The 18,228-nt window shown below is 53.9% G+C and overlaps 1 protein-coding gene across 3 annotated transcripts in view; it reads left to right on the top strand.

Moving 5' to 3' along the window:
• SOX13 (SRY-box transcription factor 13) overlaps positions 1–14,439 on the top strand; it is a 56,029-nt gene extending 41,590 nt beyond the window's left edge. For 2 of the 3 annotated variants that reach the window (XM_019649683.1, XM_019649685.1), the window contains exons 2-14: positions 458–656; positions 2,040–2,151; positions 2,240–2,326; positions 6,131–6,303; positions 6,735–6,803; positions 7,177–7,291; positions 9,572–9,657; positions 9,816–9,978; positions 10,375–10,484; positions 10,637–10,733; positions 11,029–11,172; positions 12,032–12,248; positions 12,918–14,439. In XM_019649683.1, coding sequence (XP_019505228.1) covers positions 459–656; positions 2,040–2,151; positions 2,240–2,326; positions 6,131–6,303; positions 6,735–6,803; positions 7,177–7,291; positions 9,572–9,657; positions 9,816–9,978; positions 10,375–10,484; positions 10,637–10,733; positions 11,029–11,172; positions 12,032–12,248; positions 12,918–13,179 — 1,833 coding nt within the window. In that variant the 5' untranslated portion in view covers position 458 and the 3' untranslated portion in view covers positions 13,180–14,439. The remainder of the gene's footprint in view (positions 1–457; positions 657–2,039; positions 2,152–2,239; positions 2,327–6,130; positions 6,304–6,734; positions 6,804–7,176; positions 7,292–9,571; positions 9,658–9,815; positions 9,979–10,374; positions 10,485–10,636; positions 10,734–11,028; positions 11,173–12,031; positions 12,249–12,917) is intronic. The other variant, XM_019649686.1, reaches the window with a different exon arrangement.
• Positions 14,440–18,228: the final 3,789 nt, after the last annotated feature.

Raw genomic sequence — 18,228 nt, forward strand, 5'->3', positions numbered from 1 at the left:
CCGCTGCCATAAGGGGAACTTCATTTCTAGCCAATTGTTGCCACAGACCAAGTTCGGGAGAAGTTCAAAGATTTTTATGATAACCTCTTAATTTTTAAATTTTGGTAACTAATGACAAATATGTATGCACACAAACATACACATACATGTATGTATAACCTTGGCTTTGTTGGGCCCAGAAACAGCCACTTAACAATCCTGGCCTCCTTAGATGGACCCGTCAGCCACGAGCCCCAACACTGCAACCGGCAGGGGGTGCCAAAGGCTGGGCCCAATCTCCTCTACAGCTTCCGATTAAAAAAAAGTCAGAAGAAACTTTTCAGTTTTTCTCTTGTGGGTCCCCGATGGGAGCTTTTGTCGCCTGTGTTCCTGTTTGGAGTTGGAGGACGGCGGCGGGTGGCGCTGCTCCTCCTGGGCCTCAGGACACGCCGTGCTCACTGTGCCCCTCCTCTCTTAGGATGTCCATGAGGAGCCCCGGCCCTGCCCAGCTGGCCTTGGATGGCGGTGGCACCATGGTGAACTGTACTGTCAAGTCAGAGGAGAAGAAGGGGCCCTGCAACGAAGCCCCCCAGGGCTCGGCCGCTGCAGCTGAACCCCAGCCCGGAGACCCAGCCCGGGCCACCCAGGATTGTGCTGACCCCCAGGCTCCAGCCCAGGTGACCCAGCACTTTTCAGTGTCCCACCAGTGTCCCCACCACACCACCCTTGCCCTCTCCACTAGGCCAGGCAGGCACCCACCCCGCTAGCTGCTCAAAGGGTAAAGGTAATCTATCAGCTTTTTCATAGGAGTTGAGAAAATCAGCCTTAATACTGAAGCCAGAGTTAAATTGCTGTTAAAGACAGTACAATTCTTGATCCTTAAAACGAAGGAGCGAAATTACATGAGCAGTAAGGATTCTTGCAGCTTTAAAAAATTCCATGGGGCCGGCCGAGTGGCGCGTTGGTTAAGAGTTGGCTTGGAACCCCAGCTCTGAGCAGCATCACCCTGGTTCAGATCCCACATGAGGGCCAGTGACACTGCCCTCTACAGCCAAGATGGTGAACAACAGCTCGACCTGGAGCTGGGCTGCCGTGAGTCGCTGGCAACAGCGTAGGCTGCAGTGGGGCTGGCCGGCAGCTGGCATGTGCTTTTATGAGCTGCCGTGAGCGGCCATCCAATGGCTGGCAACCGATCTGCCTCACTGGGAAGAGCAATGATAATACCAACATGGGCCAGTGAAGCGACGTCCTCCACAACTAGACTGAAGAACCAAAAGGACAGCAACTTGTCTGTTCCCCTTCTCCGATTCCCCAACGTTGTTCCCCTCCCCCAATTCCCTAATACAATCTTAAAAAAAAAAAATTCTATGAATCCATAAAGAGATTTAAAAAAGGAGTATATAATGGAAAGCCAAATGAGGTGAAAATAGAGTTTTAGGGTTCTGAGGAAGGCTGCATCCTGGAGGAGTGTGTGGAGAGGGTTAGGAGGCTGGATGGTGATGGAGGAAGACTTCCTGGAGAAGTAGGGTCTGAAGCTGGGCCTTAAAGAATGGAGAGAACGCAGATGAGAAGAAGAAAGAGGGGATGGTGTCTTAAGGACGCGCGGAGTGGGGTCCTTGGGAGTGACCGGCCTGGCAGGAGGGGTGAGGAATAATAAGAGCTGGCTTTCAGCCCCTGCTCTGCAGTGGCAAACCTCATCCACATGCATTAACTCCCTGATCCCAGCACAATCCTGTGACCGGGGAGGTATGAGTATTTCCATTTTCAACAGAGGGAAATCAGGTTCAGAGAAGTTCAGGGATTCATGTGGGATCAAGCACCTTGTGAGTCACTGAGCCTTGACTGAGCCAGGTCTTTTGTCTTTAAACCTTTTTGTCTTTTCAGTATATCAGGCGAAGCCAGAGCAAAGATAGGGGAGGTAGGGAGGGTCTTACGTGGGGGGCCAGTGGACTCTGGGATTCCTTCAGGGTCTATGTACCTGGGGTGCTCAGCCCTTGCTGCTGTCTGGCCCCCCCCCCACTTCTCTTGGAGGCGACAGTGACATTCAGTGTGTCTTACAGGATTGCGGCTCACCAGAGAGCAATGGGTCTCTGGAACCCAAGAGACCAGGAGGCTCCGAGGCTGCTTCTGGAAGCCAGGAGAAGCTGGACTTCAACCGAAATTTAAAAGAAGGTAAGATGTCTGCCCTAGTTAGAGATAGGGGTCCGGGGCTGGGGGAGGTGACAGGAATGGTGCTCCTCATCCCTTTGGTATCTTCTAGTCGTGCCAGCCATCGAGAAGCTGCTGTCCAGTGACTGGAAGGAGAGGTTTCTGGGAAGAAGCTCTGTGGAAACCAAAGATGTCAAAGGTGAAGGCCATGGGGGTGAGCAGGGGAGGGATGTCTGAACCTCCGTCCTTCTCCCAGCCTGGCTATGCAGTCTGGGCCTATAGGGCCATTCTTGGGGTTCTTGGTGCCCTCAGACCTGACCGGTGCCACTCTGGTCCTTCCTGGCTCTAGGGGTCAGCACATCCCCTCACCTGGGGACCAGACATTAAGTCTGGCTCATTCCCGGGCAGCAAGGCCCGGAGGGAATCAAATCCCATGGGTGCTGTGGGTTTGGCTCTTCCCAGGGACCCTTGTGACCTCGGGCATTTCATTTCCACTTCCCAGATATAACTATAAAATGAGCCACACGTTCCCTTTCACTTCTGAAAATTAATTCTAGGCCCGCAGGACCTCACTAAGGGCTGCTTAGTGAAGTCATTAGAGTGATAATTTTCCCGATGTGGTTGATCACACTCACAGAGGGCACTTTTTCGTTTTCTTATTTTTTTTTAGCAATAGGAAGTAACCAACTTTAATACATATGTATGGGAATGTCGCATACATGAGAGAGTCAGCCCCCACATGCACGAGAGGTTCAGAGACAGGGCGTGTGGGAATGTAAGCCATGCTGAGGTAGGGATGAGGTGATGCCCCTTCGGGGCTTCAAAGGGTCACTTCAGGATGATAGGAAGAGCAGATGTTTAGTAAATAAAAGCTTGCCCTGCCATAGAGGTGGGTCAAAAAGAGATTATCATTGATAATCTCTTACTATGGTCAAGGCCTCTAATTCAAGTTCTTCTAGATAGCTAAAAGGAGGGGCAGAAGTTTCTCTTGAGCCTGCAACTAAAATCGCCTTTAGCTCAAAATAATCTGTATACCACTGGGGCACATCTCAGGGTGTCTCCTTCTGAACCCCCACAGTTCCCTTCTCTGAAACTTCCCTGGAAGTTTCACATTCCACAAGCTGGGCTCATAGACTGTTTTATCGTTAAACCAGTCGGAGTCTTGAGACCAGTTCATTTTAGTTCAACTTGTGTCTCATTTCAGGAGATGGGGATGCCGGTGAGCTCCCAAAGTTAAGCCCATGGTGCAAGCGTTCAAGTTTTTTTTTTTATTGGGGAATTGGGGGGATGGGAACAGAGAAGTTGCTGTCCTTTTGTTCTTCAGTCTAGTTGTGGGGGACGTTGCTTCACTGGCCCAAGTTGGCACCATCATTGCACTCTTCCCGGGCAAGGCAGCTCAGTCGCCGGCTTCTGGACAGCGGCTCACTGCAGCTGCTGGCCGCTCACGCTGGCTGCTGACTACACACGGTAGCCCATGGCAACCCACTGCCACAGGGGCTGCAGCCTACGCCGTCGCTGGCGACTCACGGCAGCCCAGCTCCAGGTCGAGCTGTTGTTCAGCATCTTAGCTGTAGAGGGCAGTGTCACTGGCCCTCATATGTGGGATCCGAACCGGGGCCCTCTGGCGTCCCAAGCCAGTTCTTAACCATAGCGCCACTCAGCCGGCCTGCAAGCAATCGAGTTTTAATAAGAGGCATCTCTATGGAAACTAAAGAAAAACAAAGGTTAATGATTGAAGTAGACTAGAATCTTGGTTTCTGAGTTCTGAAGGCAGCCAGTGAAGAAGATTTCTAGAGGTCTGGCTCGAAGCATCTTCAGATGGAGTGAAGGCAGACGTTACAGCCTGATAGATTCCCCTGGTCTGCAGTTTGAATGTCTCTGGTGATCTTTCTGCAACAGGCGTGAAGACTGTCCATAGATGAGCGGTTGTGGTAATTTCTCTGAAGTTTATATCAAGCTGTCTAACTTTAGCTTGCATTGCCTTGGAAAAGAGCAGTTTTAGCTCTCAAAGATTCCATGTCAAAGGGTGGGAAAATGACAGTTAGTTCAGAGGACTACAGCCAAATATTTAAGAAAACTAGAAAAACTCAGGATCCAGTCCAGTTTATAGGTAATACGTAGAAAATTTTAAAAATTCAAAAGACAGTGAACAGCACTAGAATCTAATTTCCACAAAGGTATATTATAGTTTCTGTTGAAACCATTTTTCTGTCTAAAATCACTCCCATTTTTATCAAAGGTAGCCAAATTAGGACTAACTTATGTGCAAAATAAGTCTGGTTGCAAAAACTTGGCCTGATTATTTATATAAATCCAGCAAGAATAGTAATTAACCAGATAGGCTCTTTTAAATCTGCTTAGCTGGAATTTTCCATAAGGAATCTTCAGAGTGAATTTAACAAGGCCTCTCAAGGCCAGAAAAGCCAAGGCAAGGACTTGCCATCAGGCATCGCCTGCAATACCTGTAGGTTTGCGTGAGTTCCTCTCTTCTTGAGGCTCCCAGGATGTCCTGAGGTTCCCACACCTGCCAAGAAGTGACATGCTTTACTCACATGGTAAGGCTGCTGGGAACCCTGTAGGCGAGATACCAGGCCAGTATTTCCAAGGGTTTTATTGGCTTCCATAAGTCAATCTTAAGTCCTTAAAACTGGTCATATCTGAGTCTATGCATCTTTCTCAAATATGACATTCCAGTCAAAGCCTTGGTAATAAAATCAGCTTCTAATTGTGTCCTGTTACAAGGAGAACAGATTCTTACTGAACTTATGCAAATAACCACAATGCCATGAAAATAATAATTCTCACCTATTAAAATTCTGGAGGAATCAGGTAGGGAGAAAAATATAAACGTTTCAATACTGCTTACAAAGGTATAATTTACCAAATTGCTAAGTCATAGGTAGTTTAAGAGAAACAAGTTTCCTTTTGTGTGGAAAACAAAAGATTTAAAAAATCAGCAATCTCAAACAAAAAATGTCATAAAAATTGTAACCATTTTCATCAGTTCATTCAGTCCTGTGTAGTTAAACTTGTTCTGCTTGAATCCAGTTTTGCCATTCGTTCTCTTTACCTTGTCTGATAATTGAGGATGATAGGGTCAGTGATAATTCTAAGAACTTTGCAAGGCTGTCTGTCAAGGTTTGTATGGTTTGCTTAGTGAAGTGGGTGTCTCAATCACAGAGGGCACTTTAAAACTATGCAAATGCTCAGGCTCCACTTCTACCCCACTGAATGAGAACCCCAGAGGATGGGGCCCTGGGGCATCTGTATTTTTAAAGGCTCCTTGAGTAATTCTGATGCAAACAGTCTGCGGCCTGGCACTTCTGCATCTGACCGTTAGCTAAATTGGAGGGCGAGGAAGCACTAACAGTTGTTGTTTGAGGAACATGTTCCAGATCCTGGACTGAAAGCTTTACATTCATTATCCCTTTAACCCTCGCAGAACCCTGTGAAGTGACAATTAGTGCACTCACTTATATTGGGTTGTTGGAAAAGTCACGACGCATTTTTGCAACGAAAAACAATAGAAAAAATGCGTCGTGACTTTCCCGACAGCCCAATAGATGAAAAAAACCTCAAGGTCAGAAAAGTTGATAACTTAACTAATAGCTCCCAGGCAGGATGGGTTGAAAGGGTGATTTGAACCCTGATCTGTCTCGCTCCAAAGCCTGAGCATGTCCTGCTGGGCCCCTCCTGTGGATTGGTTGTCACCCTGACCCTGTGGCACTGGGCGTTCGAGGATGTCCAAGAGGTGATTGGTGCTGAGATGCCCCACCATCAGCATTTCCAGGGCTGAAATCAGTGGCTGATCGTTACTTCTAGGGCAGCTGGTTGTTACTTGAGGAGCCCCTCCAGGGCAAGGCTTGGCGTATCAATGACCTCTGTTGCTCAGACCCTGACGGGCTGGGACAGAGCAGTTGCTCAATAAAATGTCAAATGGATGGACGGCTAGATGGATGGACAAACAGAAGTTCTCAATGGTGGTTGTTTCACTGTGGAGCAGGGACGCAGGAGAGCCTGGCAGAGAAGGAACTCCAGCTTCTGGTCATGATCCATCAGCTGTCCACCCTGCGGGACCAGCTCCTGACAGCCCACTCAGAGCAGAAGAACATGGCTGCCATGCTCTTTGAGAAGCAGCAGCAGCAGATGGAGCTGGCGCGGCAGCAGCAGGAACAGGTAGGCCTCGATTGGGGTCTGGCTTTCTTTCCAGGGGAGGTGTCTGTCAGGACCTAGAGGGGAGCACCTTGGGGGCAGGCTGAGCCCGTGCAGGTGGAGGCCTGGGAGCCGTGGGGGAGGGGGCTGCCGGCAGGGCCATGGGATTCCCACCTCTGACTATTCGTAAGCCTTTGCGGGGGGCAAGGGGGTGAAGTGGAGGGGTCCTGAGGGGCCCTGCCCATTCTTCATCCCTGGCCTCAGAGGGGAGGGCGAGCTCCTGGTAAAAGGAGAATAAATCCTGAGGGCTGGCTGTTCTGCTTCTCACGCCAGCCAGTTCTCCTCCCTGGTTGCACTCCTGGAAAGCAGGGTGTCATTGGGGCTTGGAAGGCTCTGGGGGATGGGGCTCTGGGGCCTATGCCCATGCCCCCTTTGCCTACTCTTCCCTTTGCCAGATTGCTAAGCAGCAGCAACAGCTAATTCAGCAGCAGCACAAAATCAACCTCCTTCAGCAGCAGATCCAGGTGACAAGAGGGGGAGGGCTGGGCGATGGGAGAGCTGGAGGCTGAGGGGTTGATAGCAGCCTGGAGAGGTGTTGGGGACAGGGAGGAACAGGCAGAATCACTCAGGCGTGACCCTGAGGAGGGGGCTCTATCCTCCTCTCCTGTCTTCCCCTGTTTCAAGGGAGGGACCCAGAATATCTTCCTCCCCATCTGGGACCTGAGGGCAGGTAGACAGGGGCCCAGGGAGGTGGTGTGGGGTCAGATGGATCCTTTGGGGATTGTCCCTGCCCCAGGCCTGTGCCTCTCATCCCTGGGTCCACCCTCTGTCCAGGCCTGACCATAGCTGGGTAGCTGTTTGGGCCCCCAGGGACTCACAGAGTTTCTTTGCTCTCAGCAGGTCAACATGCCTTATGTTATGATCCCAGCCTTCCCCCCAAGCCACCAACCTCTGCCTGTCACCCCTGACTCTCAGCTGGCTTTGCCCATTCAGCCAATCCCCTGCAAACCAGGTGAGTGTGGGTGGGTGGTCCCGCCACTGAGGCTGTCCCAAGGTCAGGGAGGGAGGCCCAGAACCGCTTTCATCCATTAATTTACAGTGTGGACTTTCTGGGCCTTGGTTTGGGATATGTCCAGTGAAAGAATAACCCCTTGTTTCTGAGCGTCACTGAAAGAATGAAAAATAGCACTTTGAAAACCATAAAGTGCTTTCCAGATATAAGCAGATGTGGCCAATCTAGGTCTAGTCTCCCCAGTTCTGGCACATTTACTGTACCAGAGTATTAATATTTTGAACATTAACTGAGGTTTATACATCTCCCAAATTCATAGTTTTATTCCTGCCCCGACCATGTCACTCCTACCTTCTGCCCCGTCACTGAAACTCAGTGAACACAGACTGAGCACCGACCACATGTCAGATGCTGTAGAGTTGCTGGGTGGCCATGGGCATATAAAAGGTAGACTTGCAGCTCCAGGAATGAATTGACAGTCTTGGAAGGGAGAAAGAAGTATGGCAACAACCAGAGTCTCTGGGAAGGTTCTTCGGGAGATGCTGCTTGACTGGGTCCTGGGAGTGTGGACTTGTGAGAAGAATGGAGCTGGGAGCTGAGGGTAGAGGGCACAGGAAAAGTGGCCCAGGCAGAGGCCCTGGAGCCTGAGGAGGAAGCCGGAGTTGAGGGGAGCGCATAACAGGGTAGTGGGGACATGGCTGGGACGGGCAGTTGGGACTGAGCACAGATCTAGGATACATTTTGTAGAATGTGGGGTGTGCTTGAATGTTTGAGCAGAGGATGTGCTGTCATGTTGGTTGTGTGTCAGAGGGGAGGGAGGGGTACCAACTAAAGGCAGAACTAGGTAGGGGGCTGTTGAGGTGATGCTAGCACTAGGGGATGGCAGCCTGAACAAGGGCAGTGACAGTGGGACGGCGGCAGAGGGAGAATTATTAGGCCATGATCACTGAGTCCTTGTGGATGGTCACAGGGACAGGGCAGAGATGCTGCCCATAATGGCCCCAGGATGGGGAACAGATGAGCTCCCACGGGTCCACCACCAAGCCTGGGGCCAAGGGCACAGTTCACTGGTCAGCTCCACTGACTCCTGCTTGAGGGAAGATCCCAGTTGAGGGCGAGACTGGGAAGGCGAAAGGTTGAACGGGAGGGACAGGGCAACAGCACAAACGGTTACAGCTCCACGTAAACATGGAGCAGACCCGCAGGGGTGAGGGCAGGGGACTGGGCAGAGGAGGGGCCATGTACTTTCCGGGCGAGGGAGATCGGAACTGAGCTGTGGAAGACCTGGACTGGCCAGGCTGCCACCTGCTTCATTTGCTCCAGAATTCTATAGTAAGCGGGGGGCCTGCGGGCTGCCAGATGCCCCTTCCTTAAGCGGAGTGAGTGGCGTGGTAGATGGCGCCTGCCTATAGCCTGGAGTCGTCCAGACTCCTGAGTTCAGCCTTCATAGGCCGTGAGGCCACCTTGCCCATCACATGCCAGTCTCATGCCCCACATCTAGCTCTCATAACCCACCACCCCGTCTGCCCCCCCTCCCTCCCCCAACCAGGAAGCCTGTTCCAGTTCCTCCGTCTGGAACAAAGTTCTCTCGAATGCTACCCACACAGCCCATATCACCACAGGCCTTCCGTTTAGTGATTTGTATACACGGCTGTCTCTCCACCTGAGAGTCAACCCCTTGATGCTGGGCCTGGTGGAGGAGAGTGAGGTAGGCGAGGGAGAAGAGAGAGAACGTGCTCTACAGAGGGGAGAGGACAGGCTGTGGCGTCTAGAAGACCCAGGTTCAAATGTCAGTGTTCCCATTGATTCACTGCGGGCCACCCATTTAATTTTTCCAGGTCTCAGTTTATCTGTAAAAAGAAATGATGCATTGAGTACCTACTACATACCACACACTCAGGCTTATTGTGAGATAACGCACAGGAGACAGGCTACACAAGAGGTAGCTGCTTTTGTACCCCGCCTACAGTAGGTACAAAAGAGAAGTTTCCAAAGCATGAGTAGATAGTGTCCCTGTTCTTGTTTAACTTGGGTTTGGGACTCCAGGCTCAGTGGGTTGGGAAGGGTGGGACGGGGACAGTGCTGATGGATATGCAGTTGGGGGCGAGGGCGTAGGAGGTCCTCAGCAGCAGCACTTCGAGGCCAGGGAGGGCAGTGGTCGGAAGCACGCTGGGCCAGCTCTGAGCCTCTGTCCGCTGTGTGCTGCTGGGACCTCGTCAAGCAGGGTGTCTGCTGTTCTGTGCTCATCCAGGACTTTTCTCCTTGCTGCCTTTTCCATAGTGGAGTACCCGCTGCAGCTGCTACACAGCCCCTCTGCCCCAGCTGTGAAGAGGCCGGGGGCCATGGCCGCCCACCACCCCCTGCAGGTACTGTTCCCCCATCCCCAACTGGCCTGGGGCTCCCACCCTAGCTGGGACGGCTGGCTGCCGCCTTGTCTGTTCTGGGTTTCCTTGTCCCCTCTGTCCCTCTGTGGGGGGGTCTCCTTTGGTGTCTCTCACTCTTTGACCTCTGGATGCGTCCCTAGGAGCCCTCTCAGCCCCTCAACCTCACAGCCAAGCCCAAGGCCCCCGAGCTGCCCAACACCTCCAGCTCCCCCAGCCTGAAGATGAGCAACTGTGGACCCCGCCCCCCAAGCCATGGGGCCCCCACACGGGACCTGCAGTCCAGCCCCCCCAGCCTGCCTTTGGGTAAGCTTTCTACTCCTCCCACACCTTTCCCTCAGCCCTCTTCTAGGGGAGAGTCAAGATGGAGGGCATGATATGACCTTGGTCATGACACTTCCCCTCTGTGGGTTAGACTTGCACCACTCGGCCCCTTTTAGTTTCAGCATTCAGTGTCTTAGAAGAGCCCCGTCCTCCTCTCCCTCATCATATCTGTCTGGGCACCCTGGCCTCAGGGATTCAGGTCACTGGGTTGCACAATTTCAGGGGGTGCTGTTGTCATTTCTAGTCTGTTGGTACAACAGCCAGTGTAAATGGCGCCCCCTTGGGGAGGTGCAGTGCAACAGCCCTGGGGAGGGGCAAGGCACAAACTGGGGTGACCCCTCGGTTCCCCTCCCTTCTCTTCTTTTCCTACCCCCATAGGCTTCCTTGGTGACGGGGACGCTGTCACCAAGGCCATCCAGGATGCTCGACAGCTGCTGCATGGTCACAGTGCGGCCTTGGAAAGCTCCCCCAACACCCCTTTCCGTAAGGTATGGGCTCCCAATCCCCTGTGCTGGGAGCAGGGAACAGATGGTGGCCAGGGGAAGTAGACACAGAGCGAGGCCACCAAAGTGAGGGGTGGGGGAGCAGAAGTGGGCTGACATAGAGAGGCGGATATATAGGTTGCCCCTGTCAACCCCAGGACCTCATCAGCCTGGACACGTCCCCAGTCAAGGAGCGGCTGGAGGAGAGCTGTGTGCACCCACTGGAGGAAGCCATGCTGGGCTGCGATGTGGACGGTGAGGGCTCTGGGCACTGGGCTGATGGGCAGGAGAGCTCACTTCTGCTTCCCACCAGGGCCATGGCGGGTTAGGTTGTTTCTGTCTTCCATCCCTTCTCTCCCTTTGTCTGTGGAGTCCCCTTATGTATCTCTCTCTCCCTGGGCCTCTGCTGACATCTTGCTGCTGGCCATCCCTGGGCCCTGTGGTCCCCCCCCCAGCGCCCCCTAGTGGTCAAGTATGGGACATTTTCTGCTGGCCCTAGAGGATTTTCCTTACCCCAGACCTCTGCCCCCTTACCCCACCCGTCCTTTAGGCTCGCGCCACTTCCCGGAGTCCCGGAACAGTAGCCACATCAAGAGACCCATGAACGCCTTCATGGTGTGGGCCAAGGACGAGCGGAGGAAGATCCTCCAAGCCTTCCCAGACATGCACAACTCCAGCATCAGCAAAATCCTCGGTAAGGGCCCGTGGGGAAGGTCTGCGGCAGCTGTAGGGGCTCCAGAAGCCGTGGTGCAGCAGGCCCCCAGTTGCAGGAGCCAGCTGGATCTACTGAGGGTCTGCTCGGTGATATCCACGCCATGTTGAACTCCAGTGGAATCTGATGGGGTGTGCGAGTCAGGTGGGATGTGGGGCATCTGGGTCCTGGGGTCTTATACCATTGTAGGGCTCTTCTGCTAGCACCTGCACTCAAGAACAAGGGGGGGGGATGAATGAGAATGTGAGAGAGAGCTCTTCTCCCCGTCTCTCCCTAAAGAACCTGTTCCACTGTTTGCCCAGAGCCTCGGAGCTGGCTCCGGCAGGAATTAGGATAGACTGGTGTTCTTGGGCTGTCAGTAGAAAGGTTTTTTAAATGACGTGTCCTGATGGAGGCCAAGGAGGGGGAGGTAGGGCAGGGCAGGTGGGGCTGGAAGAGGGCGGTTGTTTTTAAGACAGGCTTCTCCGATGTCTGTGCAAGTCTCTTATGGATACAGACCCCGTGTATTTTGTCCTGAGCAGGGAGTCTGTCTCTGTTATTGGGGGCCTAGGATAACTGCTCTTTTGTTTATGCAAAGCGGGCAGACTAGAGGCCTCTCAGAGGTTGCTGGGTACTTTGGGATATGGGTGGGTGCTGTGTCTTAAGCTGGCAACTGGATGCCGTACACATGCCCACGTCCTTCATTCATTTGCTCTGACATCCAAGGAGCAACCACATTGGACCAGGTCCTTGCGAAATGCTTACACGTATATCTGGTGACCAAATATATTGGCACCTACAGGGGGCTGGGGGTGGTCGGCAGAGCCCGGAGCTGACTGCCTGGCCCTGGGGGCTGGGCCAGGCTCCCGTTGGAAGTCCATGACCAACCAGGAGAAGCAGCCCTACTACGAGGAGCAGGCAAGACTGAGCCGGCAGCACCTGGAGAAGTATCCTGATTATAAGTACAAGCCGAGGCCCAAGCGCACCTGCATTGTGGAGGGCAAGCGGCTGCGAGTGGGCGAGTACAAGGCCCTGATGAGGACCCGACGCCAGGATGCCCGCCAGAGCTACATGACCGCGTGAGCAGCCTTCCCCAGGCGGCTGAGGCCATGAGTGCATGTGCATGGATGTGTGCAGCTCTCGTGAGTGGCTGCGTGGTAGCGCGTGACTTGCCTTTGTGTGTGACCGACCGCAGGGGTGCTGCACATGTGTGTCTGTTGTCTGTGTGAGTGTATGTGGGCGGAGGTGTGTGTGAGAGAGCCTTGTGTGTGTGTGGCTGGGCCTGTGTGTGTGAGTGCAGGGGTGACTGTGACTGTGGTGGGTACCTGGTGAGCGTGTGGGAGGCGGGCGTGCACCAGGGGAAACGTGCCTGTGGACCGCATTTCTGGTAAACTTAATAAAAATTCATGGGTACTAAAAATCGAGGTACTCATCATGTAGAGGAGTCCTGACTTGACCAAAGCAAGCACCCTAGTGGATTCCTTTACACAGGCATTTAAATGTACGATTTCCAAAAATGGGATTCACACACGGTCCTCCAGGAATATCTTGAACACACCCATGGCCCCTAAGACTGCATGTTGTGTGGGGCTGTAGCTGATAATGATTGTGGCCATTAGAAAGTAGACCAGGGGGCAGAGTGCGTGTCTCGGAGCCAAAAGGGTGTGGAGTTAGAGGGCATGGCCTGAAGAGGCCTCGGGGGTGGAAGTGAAGGTGCCTCTGGAACCCACCTCTTGTCTGCCTCTCAGCCCTCAGGCTGGCCAGGTGCAGATGAGCTCCTCAGATGTCCTGTACCCTCGGGTGGCACAGCCCCTGATGGAACACTATGTGCCCCGAAGCCTGGACCCCAACATGCCTGTCATCGTCAACACCTGCAGCCTCAGAGAAGAGGCTGAGGCCACAGAGGACAGGCACTCGGTGGCCGATGGTGAGATGTACCGGTACAGCGAGGACGAGGACTCGGAAGGCGAGGAGAAGAGTGACGGGGAGCTGGTGGTGCTCACGGACTGATCTCGGCCGGGTGGGCCTGGCCCTCCTCCTGGGGAAGACCTGGCCCCGAGCGAAGGGCACAGCCAGCCGGCCTGGACTCTGTTGGTACTTGGACTTGGGCATGCCTGGGAGATGGCACAGCTGTGTACTTGTAGATACAGGCCCCCTCCCGACCACACCTGCAGGCACAACTGAGCAGCTGTTGGCCTAGGTGGGCAGGACCTGCACGGTGGCGATGGCTGAGCTCCTTGGCCCTTGGGGCTCATAGCCAGGGGACACTGTATGACCCTCCCTTCCTGCAGGTCTGCCCGCCCTAGGGGTATGGCAGCTCCAGACCTGTCCCCCTGGTGCCACACGCTTTGTTTCCCTTCTTGTCCTGGCTGGACCAGCCACCATGGGACCAACACCCCTCCCATACACCCCAGATTGCTCTATCACCAGGATCACTTTGTACTTTGTGCAGAAAGATCTGGCTGTCCCTCCGTCTTTATCTTTTGCCAAGCCTGTTGTGCCTCTGGCTGCTGTGTGCGTGTGTGTGCTGCATGCGCACGTTACACGTGCGCACGTGTTTTCATCTGGTCATTTGTTGCACAAGGTATTTATTGAGTGCCCACTATGTGCCAGGCACTGTTGCTGAGTTCCTGCGGGTGTGTCTATTGATGCCACTCTTGCTTCTCTGGGGGCCTCTTTCTGTGTTCTTTGTCCCCAAATTGCTACCTCTTTGTCAGTCTGGGTGTCTCAGGTTCTGTGCATCCTTGTGTGTGTTTCTCTCTGTCCTTGTCTGTCTGCAGGGTCGTTTGTGTCTCTCTCCCTTCAGTGTCTGACTCTGCCCCTCTGCCTGCTGGTCACTCTGGGTCTTCGAAGGCCCCTGGGCTGCCCCTGGGCCTACCAGCCTCCCCGACCTCCCACGCCTGCCCCTTTAACCTTACTCTGCTGGTCGGTTCCCACAAAGCCATTTTTAGCTCAGCAGCATGGGAATGTGCTCAGCTTCCAAGGGGCTCTGTCCTGGTGCCCCAGACCCTGGTCCCCTAATCTGTGTGCCAGACGTGGGGTCAGGAGGATTGAAGGTGTCCCTTTTCCTGTCAGTGACAGAAACCCCGGAGAACGGGGCTCCCATAGTAGCTGGTCTCCATTCCTCCCTCTTGAGCAGGGGATGGGAAGGCTCTCCATTATTGGAAGGGGTTGGTGGGGTGGTGAGAAGACTGGTACTCCATCCCCCCCTCCCCTCTCCTCCCAGCTCTGCCCTCCACCTGCCTCCCCCCCAACACACACACACACACACACACGCACACACGCGCGCACACACACCCACACACTCACACGCGCGCACATGCACACACGCGCGCGCACGCGCACACACACACACACACACTCACACGCGCGCACATGCACACGCGCGCGCACGCGCACACACACACACACACACTCACACGCGCGCGCGCGCACACACACACACACTGGAGAACTTGCCTCTGCCCCTGTTCACTTTCACAGGTTATTTCCCCAAGAAAAGTAAATCCTATTACACCTGACTCCAAAGATCCAGGTGGGTCAGGGTGGGAAGGGGCAGGTGTGGAGTCCCCCATCTTCTCCCCACCTCTCCCCTCCCCAAAGCCCAACTTCTCTCCAGGCTGTTTCTTTTTTTATGACTGTAAACATAGATAGTGCTTTATTTTGTTAATAATAAGATAATGATGAGTAACTTAACCAGCACATTTCTTCTGTTTACACTCGGGGAATTTTTTTCTGTTGGCATAATAAAGGCAGACCATTTGAGAAGCTGGTCCTTGTGCGGGGGAGGGGGGAGCTGGGCCGAGTCAAGTCCTACTTGTGCCGCCGGCCCAAGCGCCACTGCCCCCTGGTGGCAGTTAGAGGGAGCTTCAGGCCTGGGGCCTGGGAGGAAACATCTGAGGCCAGGGAGGCCCAGGCCTGACGCCAACCCCGAGTACACGCTCTGATTGGGACACTGTCCTTGCCTGGAGGAGAGCCATACCTCACCATGAAGTGTCCACCCAAGTCCTAAGAAAGAAGCAGTGGTAAGAGAGCTGTAATGAGTCAGGAAGCTTGGGTTCTCCCCAGAGCTAGTCACATGACCGTGTTGCGGCGGGAGGGGGGTGGCGGCTCGGGCAAGGGGGTTTGTCAGGTTTCCCTTTCCGGCCTCATTGTCCTCTTCTGAAAACCAGGAGATTAAGCCTTACCCATGGTTCTTACCCTCTTTGGGAGAAGGAGCCCTTTGAGAATCTAATGAAAACTTTGGACCTTCATCCCAGATAAGTACTAACCTGGATACCCCAAGCCCATCAGTGAGCCCCCCAAGATACTGATTAATGAGCAGGGTCTCTAATGATGTGTTTCAGGGCTCTGTGACCTTATGCTTTGAATGAGGACTTCAGAGAACTACATATCACACTTGGAGAAATAACAGTCCATTAGACCTGAAAAGGTTGAATAAGAGAATAAAACTCAAAATGCATACTAACAAAGATCAAGAAAAAGACCAACTTTTGTGGTTAAAAAAAAAATCCTTTTAATATGGAAGAGGGGCAGCAAAGCTGAATGGCAATTCTTGTGTTAGACTTGGGTTGGATTAAGAGAGGCATGTGTTCGCAAAAAGGGAGGTGATGGGCCAATGTACACCACACAGGCCTGGTCCCAGGTGCATTATGGCAATCCTAGACCCTCAATAGAAAAGGCCATTGTCTTACTAGAGGGTCCCAGAGGAAGGCACCTTGCACAGGATAGGACTGCAGGCAGCCTAGTGGACACACATCAGAGGCATGGTCGAAAGGGCCAGTGATGTTTAGTCCAGAAAAGAAGAAACTAGGGTAGGGCATAAAGGATAAGACCACTTTCCTCAAAGATGTCAGGTAGGCAACATACAGTCTTTAGCTCACGAGGTAGAACTTGGCTTCTTGATGCATATCAAGGGTCAATATTTTGGCTTAACAAAAAACTTTTTGACAAAGATGTTCAAAGTGGTAGCGAACTTACTAACACAAGACAGGCTCTTCAAATGCTGCAAAGGGACTTTAAATTGGAGGATGGTGGTGAGAAAGTTAGGTGTGGTTGATTCCAGGGTCACAAACTTGGGACTGAAGACTTTAGGGTCCCAGCCTTTTGATCTAGAGAGAGTCCTGGCTGCTAGCTTTTGCTCGTTTTTCCAAGCCCAGCCTCCCAGAGCTTTGGGTTCTCTCCTTGGTCTCCCATGTCTCCCAAGTGGAGCCCGGCTTCCCTGGGCTCTTAAGATGCAGGCGGTCCTTGGACGAGAAGCATGGTGCCTGCCCTCTAGTGGCCACACGCGAGAATTGCCCATTTCCACTTCCCCTGTCCATCTACCCCAACCCCAGCAGTCTCCACTACTACCCCTACCGTGTTCCAAACCAAATGTGGGCAGCCTGGTCAGGACACTCCCAGCCAGGCTCACCCGCCCCACTTGCCAGTCCTGAGTTCCTCTCCCTTACCCTATTCCCAGGTCCTCTGTGGCCTTGGGAGCCTGAGGCCAGTCCCACCCATCTCCCCGCTCCAGGAACCCTTGTCCTGCCCTCTTCATTCTAGTTGCTGCGACACAGCCACGTGCCTTGCATCCTTTTAGGATAGGAAAAGCCCTCTGGTTGGTGTCCTGTAGCCCCACCCCCCGCCCCAGCAGAGGCACGACAGGGTCAGGTGGGTTGCGGTTCCGAGGCCTGGAACAGCGTGTCCTGGTAATGACCAAGAATGCCAGGATCCGAGCTTGTTCTGTGCCCTCTGTGCCTCTCCTGTGGAGGCCGAGGGTCACAGCCCGGCAGAGATAAACCTATGCCCAGGCATGCTTTGCCGACAGCACCTACTGGGAGTCTAGGAAGAGGCTTAGGGGGTGGAGCCAGGCCACCCTCCGGAATCTCCAAGGCCTGGTACTAAGCAGGAAGGTAGGGATGCAGTCAGTCTGGAGTAGCAGTGAAAGGAGTGACGGTGGAACTCCAGGCTTTATGGGCGAGGGTGTGCCTAAAGTGCCCCCATGCTGCCACCACCAGCCTTCTCCCCTGGAGAACTGAGGCACTGGATGCTTTTACAAAGACTACAGGATGGCGTCTGCAGGTTAACCCCTCAGGGCTGGTGGTGGCCGGGCCTTAGCGGCACAGGATGATACCTAGGGGTGCCTGTCCCAGCCATTCCCTGCTCACCACCGCAACACCATCTTCAACGCCATGACATCAAGGGCCCAGAGGGCTGGAGACAAGCTGCCTTCACAGTGGTCATTCCTGCCCTCAGCTCCAGAGGTGCGAAGGGGGGCACTGCAACAGTCCACAGGAAGGCGGCACCAGGACCACCTGAGCCCACAGATGACACTTGGGGGCCCAGCCAGCCCAGCCCTGGCACCACCCCTAGACTCAGTCTTGCTGCCCGTCAGGGCCCAGCCACACTGGATCACCATGACCTTGAAGGCAGCGCCAGCTGCCTGTGCCAGCTCAGGTCCAGCGGTTGCCATGGCACCCTGGTACTTTTGCAGGCAAAAGCCAAACCACCAGAGTCCACCTGGCAGGCGGCCACTGCTGCCCCTAAGGGCATGGCACCTGGGGGACTGTAGAGGCAGCTGCTGCTGTCTTGGGAGGGCAGCCCTAGCAAGTCTGGGCTGCTGAGGGAGCCACAGCTCACGTCTGAGCTCCTGCTCTCTCTTCCCTCTCGCCTTCTGAGAAAGCGGCAGGCTGGTCTCAGGAGTCACCCTCGCCTGCTGTGAGGCCGCGCAGCCTCCTACCTACCCCCGATCCTAGGAGTCAGAGAGGACCAAGGAAGAAGTCCTGAGTACTGCCCTTCAGGGTCTCTGGTTTATCACCTGGGTAAGGTGTAGTTCCTCGAAGCAGCACCCCCCAATTCTAGCAAGATGGTCCAAGGCGGAGGAGCTTGAAGCCACCAGCCCTCCCCAGGTCTACCCCAAACCAGGAGCCCAGGCCTGGTAAGCCAGGTGCACGGAAGACGTGCTGCAAAGTGTGTAGCCCAAGGGGACCCCAGAGAAGGGGCTGGGACACCCCCACTCCCACCACAGGCTTGCTAATCACACTGTCTAGGTCAAAGCCCCACCAGCTGCACTCAGAG

This window comes from Hipposideros armiger, unplaced genomic scaffold (genome assembly GCF_001890085.2).
Source record: "Hipposideros armiger isolate ML-2016 unplaced genomic scaffold, ASM189008v1 scaffold_134, whole genome shotgun sequence".
Classification (NCBI taxonomy): domain Eukaryota; kingdom Metazoa; phylum Chordata; class Mammalia; order Chiroptera; family Hipposideridae; genus Hipposideros; species Hipposideros armiger.